General features: G+C 43.1%; 1 protein-coding gene across 2 annotated transcripts in view; it reads right to left on the bottom strand.

The window, feature by feature from the left end:
* Positions 1 to 7,336: 7,336 nt before the first annotated feature.
* OLFM1 (olfactomedin 1) overlaps positions 7,337 to 17,748 on the bottom strand; it is a 103,857-nt gene continuing 93,445 nt past the window's right edge. For both annotated transcript variants that reach the window (XM_040324094.1, XM_040324093.1), the window contains exon 6: positions 7,337 to 9,177. In XM_040324094.1, coding sequence (XP_040180028.1) covers positions 8,503 to 9,177 — 675 coding nt within the window. In that variant the 3' untranslated portion in view covers positions 7,337 to 8,502. The remainder of the gene's footprint in view (positions 9,178 to 17,748) is intronic.

The raw sequence follows: 17,748 nt of genomic DNA, 5'->3' as shown, positions 1-17,748 counted from the left end.
ATGGATGAGTTGACGGTTCAGCCATCTCCTCTACACCAAGACTGCCATCACAGGTGGAGAACTTTGGGGATTTTGAATCTCAATGATGCCTCCTCTGGAACGCTCTCGTTTGAACGAACGAAAACCTGTAATTAGTGGGACTGTTCCTAACTATCTTATAAACTAATACTACAATTGTCCAGCATTAGGCTGTTTCATTTTTCTTTGTAAGGTTCCTGTTACCACCCTAATTAAGGATTCTTTGAGAGCTTGTACTTAGAGATTGTTGTCTCAAAACCATCTGAGGACAAATCCTTGTGATTTCAGTTGTGCTGCCGACCATATTCTCCGCCTGTTTTCCTCATCTTTCACTTTTTAGAATTACACGCCATAAGCTCCTGAAGAAACGTCCTTTCAATACGCTCAACATGTCGAGCTGAGCTGTACATGACACATACTGTAGCCTCCCATAAATTATATGTCTATATACCTACTTGTAGGAAGTGATCTTGGTGTCCTTTTATCCATTATATTGTACCTTTTCTGGTTTGTAGGTGCTGTGTTATTATTTTTTGTGTTCTCAGGTCGTTCTATGAATGGCCAATATGTTATATATGCTTTGATTTAGTTTGATTGTTCCTCTTTAAATACATTTACATATTTTTTTAATTTTGCGTTATGCCTATAAAGTCCATCATCTGCCAACTAATTTCTATACAGTTTACACCTAAGTTCAGACCAAACTTTGGCTGTTCGGGTGAATGTCTGCCTGTTTGGCCCCCTGTTCAGTGGAAGCCGAAAATCATATATAAAGTATACACTGTATATCTACCGCTTTTAAATATGACGGCTTCCTGATATCACTGGTTCCTAAGGAAATACTAAGGGGATTGTTTGTGTCCACCAGGTCCTTTTATTTATTTTTTTGGGGAGTTGTGGACAGCAGACATTGTACGGTAATTGATGATGCATTTACAACCAGCTCATGTAGGGGAGGGCTGTATCTGGGGGCCCCGTTATTATCAAAGCAGGCTTTTAGATTCCAACAAGCCACCCGCTCGCAGACCCCCACAACCACTGGCCAGAGTTTTGAGAAAGAGGCCCTTGTCCTCATCAACATGGGGGCAAGGTACTTTTCCAGTGGAGTCCCTCCTGGCAAGGTACCTCCCATGTTGAGGACAAGTGAACTGGTATGATTTGGGGGGCATGCATGTGTCTCACCTCTTCTTCGGACCAGCCAGGCTGCATGCTCAGTCTCAGGGTCTGGTGTGGATATTTAGGAGGATCTCACACTTTTGTATTGTTTTTATGTGCTTTCAGTGGCTGCAAGAGGAAAACTGAGGGGATCAGTTCCACTACATGCTGCCTTGCAGCCCCTACTATCCACCTCCTGCTGGGATCAGGCTTCTGTGTACTCCTCCACCCCCCACCCCGCAGCGCTGATGGCTTCCCCCCTCCCCCAGCTCCTTTGGAGGATGCCTTCAGGTTGGAGAGTGGAGAAGAGGCCCCTTCCTTGTCTTAATGAATAGAGTCAGTGATCCAGAGTTTGTGAATGAACATGAAGCCCTCTACAGAGCTATTCCCATCTATTCATTCTGTGCTGCTGAGGCTGCAGACAATAAGATTGAGGGCTTTTTCCCCAATCTCTTTTCTCCTTCACAAAGTAGAAACATCAGATATCTGTTTAGGCCCCTGATAGCTTACCAAATCCCCCCATCAGGGCTCCCAAAAAATTGAAAAAATAAAAAATAAATAAATAAAATAAAAATAATTAATTAATTAATAAAATAGTAAAAAATAATTTAAAAAATAAGATAAAGTACTGACACTGGTGGCATGACTACCAGTTCTAGGTATGTTTTTTGACCAGAACATTAGATAATAACTGGACAAGTGTAATGCATTCTTAATGATAGGAGAACTTCTTCAGTACCCAGATTGTGGCTTAATTATAGAAAAAGTAATTGTGGGCTGTCTTATTATTATGGGGTTATGGAAATGCTTTACTAAACAGCTGGCTCAAAACAATAATGGCAACAGCTGCATGATGAGTTTATACCAAGCTGCAATTTGATTCACACTGCATCTTCATCGTTGAGCATACACCTCAGGAACTTACTATGGTAGTTTCTAGCCCTTGTATTACCAGCACCTGAATAAACCTTCCCCATCAGTTTTTGTTTCACCTCCACTTCCCAGATTCTCATTCACCATCCCAGCTTTTGCTTAACCTTTCTCCTCCAGCTAATGCTTCACCTCCACCACCCAGCTCTGTCCAATTCCCGTGCTGCCTTCTCCTCTATTTTACATACAGGAAAAAGCTACCTTCAAGGGTGGTGAACTTCAAAAATGTAGACACGCATAGCACAGAACAGAAATGGCTGAAACAAAGCGAGCATGGTTTATTATTTAACCTCTGGAAATCAGAGTGAATAAACCTGAGGTTGTCGAGGTCTCCCCCTGAGATCCATTATTCTGGCTGCATTTCCAATCCGATGATTTTTTCCCCTCCTTCTCCTCTTCAGCCTGAAAGGGAAGATCTCCCATGGGATTCGTAGGCCTGAGCTATTAATAGCGAGCCATAGGAAGCCTATGGATAATATATCCACGCTGACATTTTGCCTGTAACCTTTTCATTGTCAGACACTGCTGATGCTTTTTGGAGGGCAAACCTCAAGAAAGTCACAACGTTAAATAGAGGTGTCTTTTCTACTTCCTCTTAGGCATCATTTTTCTTTCAAGGACAGCTGCAGTGAGGATATGTTTTTTTAACGCCCAACATTCTAAGATGAGAAAGAGGGATACATTTTTCAGAGCTAGCTGTCAGGGGCCTACCGTCATCCAGCATACTCGGCACACGCAGGTACTGGGTTTCAATGGTCTACACAAGTTTTTGTGTTTAATTATTGTATCTCCTAATTGCACCATGCTTTTTTGAAATACACAGAAGTGTTACTTCACTCGGGAGGCCAGGGGGTGGTAACAGCAGGCGGCAGTGCTATAGTTTCACTGTCCCCTCCTGACTACAGATCCTAACAGGGCTGTACATATTTCACTGACACAATGTTGTGCTGTGGCATTTTTAACTTTAGCTGCCACCTGTCAATATCATCCATTGTTTAGTTCAATGGGAGCACATGCACCTATGGGAGTACCTATGGGAGCACCTTGAGCCTAATGCTCGCTTGCGGTTGCAGTATGATTTTTTTTGCTACAGCAGATGTTCAGGAGACAAAAGGATGACCTGCCAACCACTGCTATACCACCCTCTGAAAAATTGTCCACTACAGAGGGTGGTAAGTACTGAAACAAATGTGAAAGAAGCCATATTCCACTTTTTGGTGAGGGGAATAAAAGCAACCTTTACAATTATGTTTGCTATCTTTGGGTTGACCAAAAGACTTGTGTTTAGGACTGGTTAACCACCTGCTCTTGATTCAATTAGCTACACACCCAGCCCATCTTTCTTTCTATATAACATATCCCAAAACTTGTGTCTGACTGATCACCACCCACCTGCTGTTCATTCAGTTAGCTCTAAGCCCAGCCGGGCCATCTTCCTCCCTATATATAAGCTCATTCCCTTAAGCATTGCCTGACCAATATCTAATTGTTTACCCCCCACCCCCTTCCCTGGTGGGTTTTCAGAGTCCTTGACTCTTGCTTTCCTGGAGCTTCCTTGTTACTCCTAGTTTCCTTGTACCAAACCCTGCTTGTTCCTAGTGGCAGTTTGCAGCATCTCCCAGTGTCTTTCAGCCTGTCCCTGTGGTTCAGTTTCCCTTGTGTGCCTTTGCTAGCTTTCCTGCACCACTGTGAACTCCTATCAGTTCCTGCCTACTATCAGTACTTGTGTCTGCAGTTTGCTTTAGTTTCTCCCTGTGTATTCCTAGTTTGTTTCCTGCTCAGTGTCCTATGCATTTCTACCTGATCCTAGTGATTCCTGTTGGTCTCATTGCATTATTCCCTGTTCCTGTTCTCCCTGTAAGCCCTGCACCCTAGTGCTGTAAGTGGCACTTACCAGCATTCCATACCGTGCCTGCCTGTAAGTCCAGCACCCCAGTGCTGTACAACAGTCCTATTTTTTGCTTTCCCAGATCCTCAGCTCTAGCGCTCTCCTGGTCAGATGTAGCTGTGTTTGTGGCTGCTATAGTGCAGTGCACCTATAATCCATTGCCTGTACCATACTTTGGCAATAACAATTTTTTACAGGGGGGAAAGAAGTAATATTCTTATATCAAGAATTTAAGGAAAATAAATTAATAAATATTTTGGGTAATTGTGTTACCAACTTTGCAGCTTTTTTTTTTTTTTTAGCAGAGTTTATTAGGAGGGGGGGGGGGGTCTCCCTCCTATGCATGTGTCCCTTTCCTGCTCGTCCTCACTGACCAATGAACCAATAGGTAAGCCACTGTTATAATGATGATGGCATTATCAGTGCGCCAAGTCATCATGAAGTAAATATACCTATTTGTAAAACACTATGGGGCAGATCCACAGACAGAGTACGCCGTCGTATCTACTGATACGCCGGCGTACTTTCAAATTACCCGCGTCGTAGCTTTAGTTTGAATCCTCAAACCAAGATATGACGGCATCTGGGTTAGATCCGACAGGTATACGTCCTCGTACGCCTTTCGGATCTAATATGTAATACTTCGGTGTCCGCTGGGTGGCATTCACGTAGTTTTCCTCGTCGGGTATGCAAATTGGCTATTTCCGACGATCCACGAACATATGCGCGGCCGTCGCATTCTCTTATGTCGTCTCTAGTCGGCTTTTTCCGGCGTATAGTTAAAGGTGTTTTTTTGCGGCGTATAGTTAGATTTGCCATGTTAAGTATGGATGTCGTTCCCGCGTCAAAATTTTAATTTTTTATTTTTTTTGCATAAGTCGTCCGTGAATCGGGATGGACGTAAGTCACATCTAAGTTTAAAAAATGACGTCCTTGCGTCGTCATTTAGCGCAATGCACGGTGGGAAATTTAGGGACGGCGCATGCGCAGTTCATTCGGTGCGGGGACACACTTCATTTAAATGAAACACGCCCCCTACTCGCTGATTTGAATTAGGCGCCCTTACGCCACGAGAGATAGACTACGCCGCCGTAACTTACGGCGCAAATTCTTTGAGGATTCGAAGTTTAAAAACGTAAGTTACAGCGGCGTAGCGTATCTCCCATACGCTGCGCCCGTGCAGATCTCTGTGGATCTGCCCCTATTTATAAGAAAAGCTTTTTACTTTTGTGGCAATACAGTGCACTTATAGGGCTGTGCCTAGTGTCATCAATATAAGATGCACTCACCTTTTAGCTGGATGAGTGAGGTAAACTGTACTTGGTCTTGCCAGCTCATTGGAGAAGCCAATTGCTGTATCTCAATGAAAACCTACTCAAATCTACAATTAAACCCAATGCGGGTGAAACATGTTAGAGGGGAGTGACTGATGGGCTGGGATCTGAGCTGAAGCCAGTCATTCACTTTACTTTGGAGTGGAACACAGTACGTGGCTGTTTCTGTGTGCAATATTTCTCAAATCTGGTGTTGCGCTTTCAATATAATTGTGCGGTGGAATTTGATGATGTAACATAGACAAAGCAAGATAATAACTGTTACATTGTATTTCCTAATCTGTGCTGTTTTTTTTCTCATTGGTTGTAAAGTGCCAAGGTATATGCTAGTGCTGGGAAAAATCAAATAGTTAATAAAACGTAGCACATTTTTGGGGATGTTGAGTGATCTCTAATTATCTTTTACATATCCATTTGCTGTGGACAAATAACGCTCAGTCATTGTTACTGCTGAATCACAACTTTATATTGTGCTTTAAGAGATTGCTTATCGTGTTATGTCTGTGTACACATGCTGCTGGGCTCTATTAGTATAATTAAGGTAAATAGTGGAAAAGTCATACAATAGGCAGGATTCATTTGACAAGCCTGGGGTTGAACTCTGACCACCATGCGGGTTGCCTAGGAAACGCCATAAGCTATGTTGATTATTATGCCATTCTTGGCTGCCTTATGACTGATGAGCGAGAACAGACTGCTGCAACATCTCCCCTTCCTGTGGAGCAGCGACAATGCCGTGTGTTCAGTTTTCCTTCATTAGCAAGTGGGATATATTTCATCTGCAGAGATCTTCCATGATTATCTTTCCTCTCTGCATTTTTATTGTCTATCGTCATCATAAACAAACCATGGCAGAGCTCAATGTTCTTTGAAATCTGCCTATTTGTCATTACCACTTTGATGAACAATGGTCCTCAAAACTGAACAAATGCCATGTCTAGAACGTCACAATTGCTCCAAATAAATAAAATATATTCGCAGTCACAGAGTTGCCATATTTAAGGTAACATGTATTTTTTTCCATCAGTAATAGAAATAGGTTCTCTCATTATTAGCTTATTTACATATTTTCACAAATTCTAGTCATGTTTGGACGAGTAAAATGTTTTCAGTAAAGAGGTGAACTCTGCAGATGGGTGTTGCTTTGGGCGCCAAAAGTTAATGTACCTACCAGATGGGAAGATGGGAGGCTGGCCTTAAATACAGTACTGCATTGCATTGATGTGTAGGTTTTTTTGCTCACAGCAGGAACCCAAAGACATTATTTGTTTTCTTGAATGTGCATTGCAGTGCGTGTGTGTGTTTTTAAATGTAATATCATAAATGTGTTTTCATAAAGTGCACACCAATGCAAGGCATGACCTTATTCAATGGATTTTGGCTTGTTGTTGCATTAAGCCAGCATTAAGTGATATAGCCCAATAATCGTAAATGTGAATGGGCCCCCCTCAATGGGTTTAGTGGAAAAACTTGAATCAAAATTGTTAAACTGGAATCTCTTTGGAATATGAGAGGTGGATAGAGGATAAAGCCCACCAGCAGTCATCCATTTGTAGTATTTAATACTCTGGCACTATCCACCAGTCTCTTTATTAATGAAGGTTGTTTGTTGGTATGGGGAGGTGTTTAATGACCTACATGTGTCGGAAGCTGCAGTATGGCTTTTGTCTTCCTTGTTGCAGGGACCTATAGTCATGCACACCAGCCAACTGCATTCAGAAAACACCCCTATATCAAATGCACATAGAAAGCCAATGACCGAGTATACCAGACTCTACCTATAGCTTAAATCTTTCTTTTGGTGGACTGATGATTTGAATTGTATAAAATTCTATTGACACTTTTACAGTCAGTATTATCCTGAGCTGGTGTTAGAATTATCCAATAAAACATAACTTACCCATTAAAAATATATTGGTGAATAGACAAGGCAAAACATTTTGAAAATGTTGTGCTTTACTGCTGTGACCTCTTCTCTGCTTTGGTATAATTTGAAAAACGAAACATAAAATATGAACATCCTAATATTTTCTTTTATTATTCTTTAGATAGCTGTGGAAAGTACAAATCGCTCTGTATGGTAGGTCTCTTTGTTTTCTGATGACTGAAATCATGATAATAAAAAATTATTTTCTAATATTTTCATACAATTACTCAGAGTGGGTACAAAGAATCTAGAAGCTTTTTCCACAGACATCTACCGATTTCTGCTTTCGATTAATACTAATTATTTAATGTCATAGATTAAATTCTGTGTATAAGACTGGTGCACATTTTTCACCCTACGTCAAGAGACGGCGCACCAGGTCTTTGTGTTCTATAGTTACTATGACGGGTAAACATCTTTCTCTAATCATATATCCATATGTATATATTATATGTAATAAATATTTTCCTTTTTTTTTTAAAGATTTTTACAGAAAAAAAATGAATTGCTCTTAATAAATCCAAACTACTTCAGATTGAACAACATTCATCGCGTGAAACAGACAAATACAATTGAATACTTCAGAGTACAACAGACATTATACATGATCATTTCTGATACATAAGTTTAAACAATATGGACAAACTACCATTATAGCCAGAATACAGACCTTCAATTTTTCTCGATTTAGGAGAGGTTTTTTTTTTGCTTGTTTTTTGTGTTTTTTGGTGTTTTTTTTAGTAATAGCAATACTTGTGGAGTCTCTGAACTGTAGAGATTTTTATTTTTACTCTAGAAAAAGTAATTATAAGGTTTCTCTCTTGAAAATACCCAATCTCACACTAATTCCAGAAAGTTCTTAAAATTCCATGGTCATCATTCTGGGCGTTCTCCGTCTCCAAATAGTAAAAGCTCTCCATCAAGAAAAATCCTGCAACTTTGATGTTGGGCGCTGTCCATTATAGCCAACAGTCACTGCCTTGTTATTACATGATTATAGCTTTATTTTTTAACAACAAAAGTATATTTTCTTGGATCTTAAGTGCAGCGCATTTTGATTCTGTTGTTATGTAAAATGTAAAGTTGTCTAGATCTGCAGGTGTTTTTGTATTATAATGATAATGAGGAAACATGGTAGCCATTAGACCCAGACAGACCTTACAGAAGGACAGCAAAGTTTTGTCAGCCGTTAATGTTCTCTGTTTTGTGCAGCCCTACTGTTTTGGTCAGTTCATGGCAGCTAAAGATAGCTACAATTCGTCAGAGCGGATGACATGGAACAGGGTAACATTGTAGAGGACTTGGTGGCCATTGTTCCAGGCATAAAGAGCCCGGTCCTTGGGATTGTAGTCCAACATGGAGATGTGTGAATACTTGTTTTGAAATGGGATGTCAATGTATTCGTAGTTGGAGGTGTTCGTCTGATAGGCGTAGTGCACTTTGGTGCCACCGGAATAACCGTTGGTGACATATAGAGTCCCACAGATCATGAAGGCTTCCCCGGCACTTCTTTTGGGGTATCCTGTATTCCAGGTTTTTAGGATCTGTAAAGTATTGGGGTCAAGTTTGCTGATGACTATGTTACCAGCATTTTGGTTGGTGGCATAAACCACCCACAGCCCATTCTCGTCTATCATGAGGTCAATGTCTGACTGGCCACCCCATGCATAGTGGTAGACATTTGTGTACCCAGCAGAGTCCAGGCTGCGTGTTTTCAGAATTGTCTCAGATTTTAAGTCAAAACGGATGATGATGTGACTTTGGAATTTGTTGAAATATATAGATCCGTTATATACAACCTGGCCTGTTCCTGACCAAGGATGAGGGAGACGGTGAGAGGTAAAGTTGTCACTGTTCATGAAGTCCTCCATTGACTTGTACTCTCGGACAAAGCGATTATTGTGATAGCCGTCCATATACCACACCTGCAAAACCAATACATAACATTAGCTCTGTAGGTCAACATTTTCATTTACTTACATCAGGGACACTAAAGACGTTGACATTTTGTAATGAAGGTAATAAAAAAAAATTCTCTGTGTCAATGTATTTTCTCCAACTCTTTTCAGATTTCATCCACCCCTGCAGTGATACCTAGGAGGAATGCACACTTCTCTCCATAAACATTAACATATGACATTTAAAACTGAAATGTCAGTGGCAGATTTCCCTGCTGTACCATTATCCTCAGCTCATTCCAGGGTGGCTGTGTGTTTACAGTGCCTGTTAACTCACCCGCAGTGGAATATCTATAGTTTGCTCACAATAAGGGGGTCAAGAATATCAAAACCTTAGGCTAATGTGGTAAAGCCATGTTTCGGACTAACTACCTCCTTCAAAAATAATTCATAATTTAAAGTATATATAACCCCATTGATAAACTATCATATATTAAACATGTTTTGTAATTTAATAAGTCATATCATTTCCTGTTATGGGGTGATATCATGCCATCCTTATTTTTCAATAGTCCTCCCATATAGTAACTCTGAAACATAGGTATCCCATAGAGACTCCTAGTGACATTTAAACACAAATTATGCAGGCATGGTCCACTGATGTCACCATCAGAAAACCTATCCGAGGACTGAATGCATGTAGACAGAAAGTAGCTACAAATAGGTTGCAGGAGAACCACTGAGATGCAACAAACATTAAAGGGAAACAAGTGCTTTAGTAAACTAAATGTTATGCAGCTAAGGTTTATATTTATAATAAGTTCAACCAATCAGACTTTACTTTGTACTAGCTTGTTGGCTCTGCGCTTAAGAATAAGAACTGGGCAAATATAGACTTGCAAGCTATTTCACGGGACTGGAAGTTCAAAGACTGGCAATTTGTATTTTATTTAACAATTAGGTAGAAATGTAAAAGCTTCCCCTTTAAAGCAGAGCTAGCAAGCGGTGTGGTGACTGTATATGTGTCGGGTGTTATAAAGGGTGTCCTTTTATGTCTTTGCTCTATTTTTTTAACAATCCTTGGATCTTGTTATCCTCTAAAACCTTAAAGGGGTTGTAAAGGTTAGTTTTTTATTTTCTAAATAGGTTCCTTTAGTGCATTGTTGGTTCACTTACCTTTTCCTTCAATTTCCCTTCTAAATGTTTTTTTTCTTTGTCTGAATTTCTCACTTCCTGTTCCTCCTCAGTATGCTTGCCCCCATCATAAAAGCCGTTCTGGCTGGGGGCTAGTCAGCGTGCTTGTCCCTCCCTTGGGTGTTCACAGCGTCTCCCCGCAAGGATGTAGTCCCAAGGGAGGGGGCGAGCACGCTGACTAACCCCCAGCCAGAACGGCTCGGATGATGGGCAAGTTTACTGAGGAGGAACAGGAAGTGAGAAATTCAGACAAAGAAAAAAAACAGTTAGAACGGGAATCGAAGAAAAAGGTAAGTGAACCAACAATGCACTAGCTTAAAGGAACCTATTTAGAAAATAAAAATCAAACCTTTACAACCCCTTTAAGTTGATGTGAAAGTATATTATATCCATTGTACGGAGTGGAGATTGCGGTTTTACCCACATTTAGGTATTATGTAGGATTATATGTAATTCTATTATTTGTATGACATGGTGTCTCCACAGATATACTGGATTTGACCAATTCCTGAAGAAGTGAACATTGCTTCAAGAAACACTTTGAGATATATTTCAACATGTATCTACTTGCTTATACCTTCAATGTTGTTTATATCTAAAATATGCATCAATGTTTATATATACTTTTTTTATATCATGACATATGTATTATTCATTGTGTCAACTTCTAACTTGAATATGGAATAAAAGTTGTACATTTTATGTAAAATGGTATTAACTTTTTTGCCGTAACCCTTAAAAGTTCCATGGGCACAGATTTCCTTTTGCTTTTTTGTTGTAACAGGGACTGAGTTCCACAAACATCTTTGCACTGTCGGCCTCTTTTGGTTTCTAACTTTACCCATAACAACTTGATAAAAAATAATGTTCTTGAGCAAGGAACATACATTCCGCATTATTAATTGTGCTACCAAATTTAGCGTGTACTGTAAACTGCCTCCAGCATTGCTCCTGTTTCTTCTTGCTGGAGGCTGTCACTTTGCTGAAGCCCTGAACAGTAATAAATCATAAAGTGGAACTAAACCCATCGATTTCACGAAAACTGTTTCATTCCTGGAATGCAGAGTGCGATTTCTAGCTGTCACATTTGCTTGTGTCCTCAACCAAACTGTCAAACTATCAAATGGCTGGTGTCATAACTGATCATCTGTGCAGCACCATGGCAGTTGCAGATTAAACAGAAGTAGCTTCCATGGCTGTAAAGGATATGGGGGTTTAGTTCTGCTTTACGGCTGTCAGCAGATAGACCTCTACAAATTTGGCCATGCCTAAAAATGAAGAGCAGCTGAGCAGGCGCAGAGTAAGGTAAAACTGTGTATTACTGGATTTTAAACAGTATAGACACTTATTTTTAATGTTTTACATAGCTACAACTGCAAAAAGGTCAGCATGAAGTGGTCTAGCAGGACTTAATTTTCTGACAAAAGTTCCACTTTACATTTTGAAATCTGCTCACTGAGAAAATGCTCAGGGCCAGACTCATTTCAGCTCAGGCACTGGCAGAAGATCAAGTAGGGCTTTTTATGAAAAAGGTGGAGCTTTCCTGCACACAATGTTGTTGCACATGTTGGGAATTTATTTATGCAGACCTGTAAAACTGCCAAAGGGTAAAAGGCTATTGAATATTTTTTGATAGTCATGTCAAAAAGATCTGGTAGCAATCTAGCAGTTTAAAGTGGACATTCATGAACATGAACATTGAACAGCCCTATAAGAAGTGTATTCTGATAAATGCATAGCATCATGTTTGACCTCTGTCCATCAATCAGCATTTGAATCTGCCAGCTTTTTATCAGTGTCACCTTGCAACTCAAATGGCTATTCAGCCCCTCATGTTATTTACATCTTTAGGCTGGGTTCACACCAGTGGCGTCGGAAGGAGAGACTGACCAGGGCTAAAACTAAGAATAAGCCCCCAAAAAGCAGCAGGTCTCATTTTGCCCATTCAGAATTATTAGCCCGGAGTCCCAAGGCCTGGGGTTGGCCAGGAACATGGGTCTACATACCTCAGCAGTGTAAACATCCATCCAGCACATCCATTGATTGGTGGGCAAGCCAGGGGCGTACGACCCCAATGACAATGAGAGTGAGTAGAGCTGTTTTAAATCAAAGCTCTGATGTCAGGGATGGGTGGGGCCAATATGCAGCGCTCGGCCCCCTTTTTCTAAAAAGCTTGTGCATAGAAAATGTGTATACATTTCTGGCCAGATAAGAAGGTGGCAGGGGACAGGACCAATTGTAACTACTGAATGTGCACCCACAGCGGTGTATAGTTCAGGTTTATTATAATTCAAAATAGCAAGAAATGCCAGCAACAGCTTCTTTGCTTCTTCTTACAAATCTTTATTTGGCACTAACAGCAGTGCTACATCTATAGTGCTAACATGTTTTGGCCAGAGCCTTCCTCATAACAAAATGCTATGAGGAAGGCTCCATAGACTTCCTCATAGTCTGGTATTTTTCCCACCTAGCAACACCCCTGGTTCACACTTAATTTGGATGCGACTCACAGCAGGGGTCCCACGCGTTCCTGTTCTCTATTTCAGGGATATATCAGGCTCAAAATTTTGCCTGTATTCGGACCTGAAATGGAGCCAAAGACACACAGGACCCCTGTGCAATCTGCTCCACAGTCGCCTGGAGATTTTTGAACCGGCTCCATTGAGAGTCGGTCACAGTCTCCTGTAATGCAAATTGGATGTGGGAAAATGCGATTCCGATTCGCATAAGTGTGAACCCAGCCCTAATATAACTGTCTGATTTTCAATTTGTGTGTACCCCGCTTTAATGGAAAAATAACACTTACTGGCAGGATCACCAGATGAAAAAAAAAACTGTGATAAAAAAGCCTAAGGAAAGCAAATGCAGTCATCAAATATATGAATTAGCTAGCTGCAATTTTAATAAATGTTCGGGTTTAATAGCTCTTTAACTCCAGAAAAAGATGGAAAGAAGAGTTCTTAGTGGTAGATAGGGATGAGCTCCGCGTTCGATTCGAACGTATGTTCGAATCGAACATCGGTCGTTCGATCGTTCGTCGAAAATCGTACAAAACGGGTCGTTCGCGCCAAATTCGAATGACACTAAACGTCCCATAATTCACTGGGGCGTTGAGCGCTGATGATTGGCCAAGCATGCTGTATGTCCCGCATGCTTGCCCAATCACAGCGCTCAAAAAACGAAGAGCCATAATTGGCCAAAGCCAGGGTGGCTTTGGCCAATTATGGCTCAGGGGGATTAGTACACGCCCCCCACTATAAAAGGCAGCCTGCACGGCTGCCTAGTGTAGTGTGTTGGCGGTTCTAGAGAAGATCAGTCAGTCAGACAGAGAGAGATAGAGAGATAGAGACACAGTGTCTTAACTAGATAGATAGATAGATAGAAAGATAGATAGAGTAGGAAGTGTAGTCAGTATAGTTAAAAGTACAGTTTGTAGAGAATATATTCACATCCTTAGGCATTGTCAATATATTTATAAACTGTACAGCTCAGCTAGTTTATCTATCAGGCAGGAGATTGTTCTACATGCAGCGCTCTAACGTGTTGTATTGCCTGCATTAGGGATTTACTTTAAATATAATTATTCTGTGTTATTTAACGTGTGCTAGTTAATTGCACACACAGACGCATTACCTGTTACTGCACGTGTGCAATTTATTTGCACAGAAGCGCAGTCGCTGTTAATGCAACTGGGCTATTGAATTGCACAGAAACGCAGTCGCTATTACTGCGTGCGTGCTGTTTAATAGCAACTAAAGGCAGTTGGTGTCACTGCGTGCGTGCTGTTAAATCGCATTTGACCGCAGTCGCTATTACTGCGTGCGTGCTGTTTAATAGCAACTAAAGGCAGTTGGTGTCACTGCGTGCGTGCTGTTAAATCGCATTTGACCGCAGTCGCTATTACTGCGTGCGTGCTGTTTAATAGCAACTAAAGGCAGTTGGTGTCACTGCGTGCGTGCTGTTAAATCGCATTTGACCGCAGTCGCTATTACTGCGTGCGTGCTGTTTAATAGCAACTAAAGGCAGTTGGTGTCACTGCGGCTATTTTGTTACTTTACACTTGAGCCAAGTCGCTCTTACTGTGTGGTTGCTGTTTAATACCATCTGAAAGCAGTTGGTGTGACAGCGACTATTTTGTTACTTTACACTTGAACCAAGTCGCTCTTACTGTGTGATTGCTGTTTAATACCATCTGAACGCAGTCGGTGTGACAGCGACTATTTTGTTACTTTACACTTGAGCCAAGTCGCTCTTACTGTGTGGTTGCTGTTTAATACCATCTGAACGCAGTCGGTGTGACAGCGACTATTTTGTTACTTTACACTTGAGCCAAGTCGCTCTTACTGTGTGGTTGCTGTTTAATACCATCTGAACGCAGTTGGTGTGACAGCGACTATTTTGTTACTTTACACTTGAACCAAGTCGCTCTTACTGTGTGATTGCTGTTTAATACCATCTGAACGCAGTCGGTGTGACAGCGACTATTTTGTTACTTTACACTTGAGCCAAGTCGCTCTTACTGTGTGGTTGCTGTTTAATACCATCTGAACGCAGTTGGTGTGAAAGCGACTATTTTGTTACTTTACACTTGAACCAAGTCGCTCTTACTGTGTGGTTGCTGTTTAATACCATCTGAACGCAGTTGGTGTGACAGCGACTATTTTGTTACATAACACCTGAACGCATAACTATGGCTGGAAGGACAAAGAGAGGCAGAGAGTCACGAGGGCAAGCAGGCTCTGCATCTAGAGGTAACGCTGGTGATGGATGTGGTGCATCCTCTTCAGCACGTGGCCGTGGCCGCTCGTCCTTCTTTTCGGGAGCTGGCCGTGTTGAGCCTCAACATGCTGAGAAATTAGTTGAGTGGATGACCAAGCCGTCCTCATCCTCCTCATCCTCTCTCACACAGACTGATTATAGTTTGTCTGGCAAAGCAGCTGCCAAGGCGTCCTCTACCCTCTGCACAATGGGATCACACAATCCTTCCCTAGTCCCACCGTGTCCTCCTGAGGAGTCCCCCGAACTGTTTCAACACAGTGTTGGGTACATGCTAGCTGAAGATGCACAGCGTTTTGAAGACTCCGATGACGGAACACTGATAGAGGAAGGCATTGATGTGAGCCCAGGGAGAGGGGGTGGCCGAGAGGGACAACAATCTGGGAGTGATGTTCCCCCAGCTGGAGCATACTGCCAGGTTGTCGCCAGTGATGATGAGGAGGGAGGGGATGATGAGGTCATTGACTCTACCTGGGTGCCTGGTAGGAGGGAGGAGGAAGAGGACGAGGCACAGGCACATCTTCAAAGAGGCAGGAAGCCCTCCAGGGGTCAGCTTAAGGGCAGTACACCAACTGCATTACGTGGCGCTGCTGTGTCTCAACGGTACAGCAAAAGTTCTTTGGTGTGGGCCTTTTTTGAAACCTGTCCATCAGATGCTACCTTTGCTGTTTGCAACATATGTCTCAAGCGTATCTCGCGTGGCCAAAACATCACCCGCTTGGGCACCACATGCTTGTCCAGACATATGTCGACCTGCCATGCAGCTCGTTGGCAGGCATACCAGAAAGACCCACACCAAAGACCAAAGCGGTCCTCCCCTTGCCCTTCTGTGACCTCAAACCCCACTAGACCCCTAGTCCTCTCTGCAGCCTGCACCGAAGGTGTAGAAATAGGTGTGTCACAACGTAGTAGTGGTAGTACATCCGGCCAATCTACTGATATTACCAGACAAATTTCCCTGCCCCAGCTGCTGCAGCGCCGAAAGAAGTACGCTCCCAGCCATCCACATGCCCAGCGGTTGAATGCTAGCTTAGCAAAATTGCTAGCACTTCAACTGCTACCTTTTCAGTTGGTAGATTCTGCCCCCTTCCGTGAGTTTGTGGAATGTGCAGTACCTCAGTGGCAAGTACCCAAACGCCACTTTTTTTCACGGAAGGCGATTCCGGCTCTCTACCGGCATGTGGAAGGCAATGTCCATACCTCGCTGGACAGGGCGGTCAGTGGTAAGGTGCATCTTACCGCTGACTCATGGTCCAGCAGGCATGGACAGGGACGTTACCTGTCTTTTACGGCCCATTGGGTGACTCTGCTGGCAGCTGGGAAGGACGCAGGTCAAGGCACAGTAGTTTTGGAGGTTGTTCCACCACCACGCCTCCAAAACACTACAACTGCTTGTGACACACCTCTCTCCTCCACCCCCTCCTCTTCTTCTTCCTCTGTGGCCTCTTCCTGTGGTGATGTTGGCTCAGAACCAGTCGTGCTCCGTAGGCGTACGACGGGCTACGCAGGAATGCAGGCCAAGAGATGCCATGCGGTCCTAGAGCTGGTGTGCTTGGGAGACAGGAGCCACACTGGGGAAGAGGTTCTTTCAGCTCTGCAGGGGCAGGCTCAGAGGTGGTTGACGCCACGCCAGCTGAAGCCTGGAATGGTGGTCAGCGATAATGGCACCAACCTCCTCTCTGCCCTGCGACGTGGAAAACTCACCCATGTGCCCTGTTTTGCGCATGTTCTCAATTTGGTGGTGCAGCAGTTCTTGGGCAGGTACCCTGGCTTACAGGATGTCCTGAGGCAGGCCAGGAAAGTCTGTGTGCATTTCCGGAGGTCATATAATGCCACTGCTCGGCTGACAGACCTCCAGAGGGAATACAACCTGCCCAAGTACCGCCTAATCTGTGACATGCCCACCAGATGGAACTCTACGTTGGCCATGCTGCAGCGGCTGCACACGCAGCAGAGGGCCATCAATGAGTACCTGTGCCAATATGGCAGCAGAACTGGCTCAGGGGAGCTTGGGTTTTTTTCACCACGCCAGTGGGCCTTGATCAGGGATGCATGCACTGTCCTGTCACCATTTGAGGAGGCCACGAGGATGGTGAGCAGTGACAGTGCATGCATCAGTGAGACTGTCCCGCTTATTCACATGTTGGAGCACACCCTACGTGGAATAATGGACAGGGCCCTTGAGGCAGAACAGAGGGAGGAAGAGGAGGACTTCCTTACCTCTCAAGGCCCCCTTTATCCAGACACTGTTCCTGCTTGCCCACCTGGAACACAGGAAGAGGAGGAGGAGGATGAGGAAGAGGAGGAGGAGGAGGATTGTATCAGCAGCATGGAGGTGGAGCCTAGCACTCAGCATCAACAGCAGCAGTCTTCAAGGGATCATTTACAGTCCCAAGGAACACGTGGACTTTTACGTGGCTGGGATGAGGTGGCTGAGGATCCTGTCGTCCTCAGTGACCCAGAGGACTGTGCCCCGAATGCCTCAGCAAACCTACGCTGCATGGCCTCCCTGATTCTGCAAAGCCTGCGTAAGGATCCTCGTGTACGTGCTATCAAGGAGAGGGATCATTACTGGCTGGCAACTCTCCTTGATCCACGTTACAAGAGTAAGGTAACGGATCTTATGTT

Source organism: Rana temporaria, chromosome 9 (assembly GCF_905171775.1).
Source record: "Rana temporaria chromosome 9, aRanTem1.1, whole genome shotgun sequence".
Taxonomy (NCBI): Eukaryota; Metazoa; Chordata; class Amphibia; order Anura; family Ranidae; genus Rana; species Rana temporaria.
This window is presented reverse-complemented; position numbering and strand designations above follow the sequence as displayed.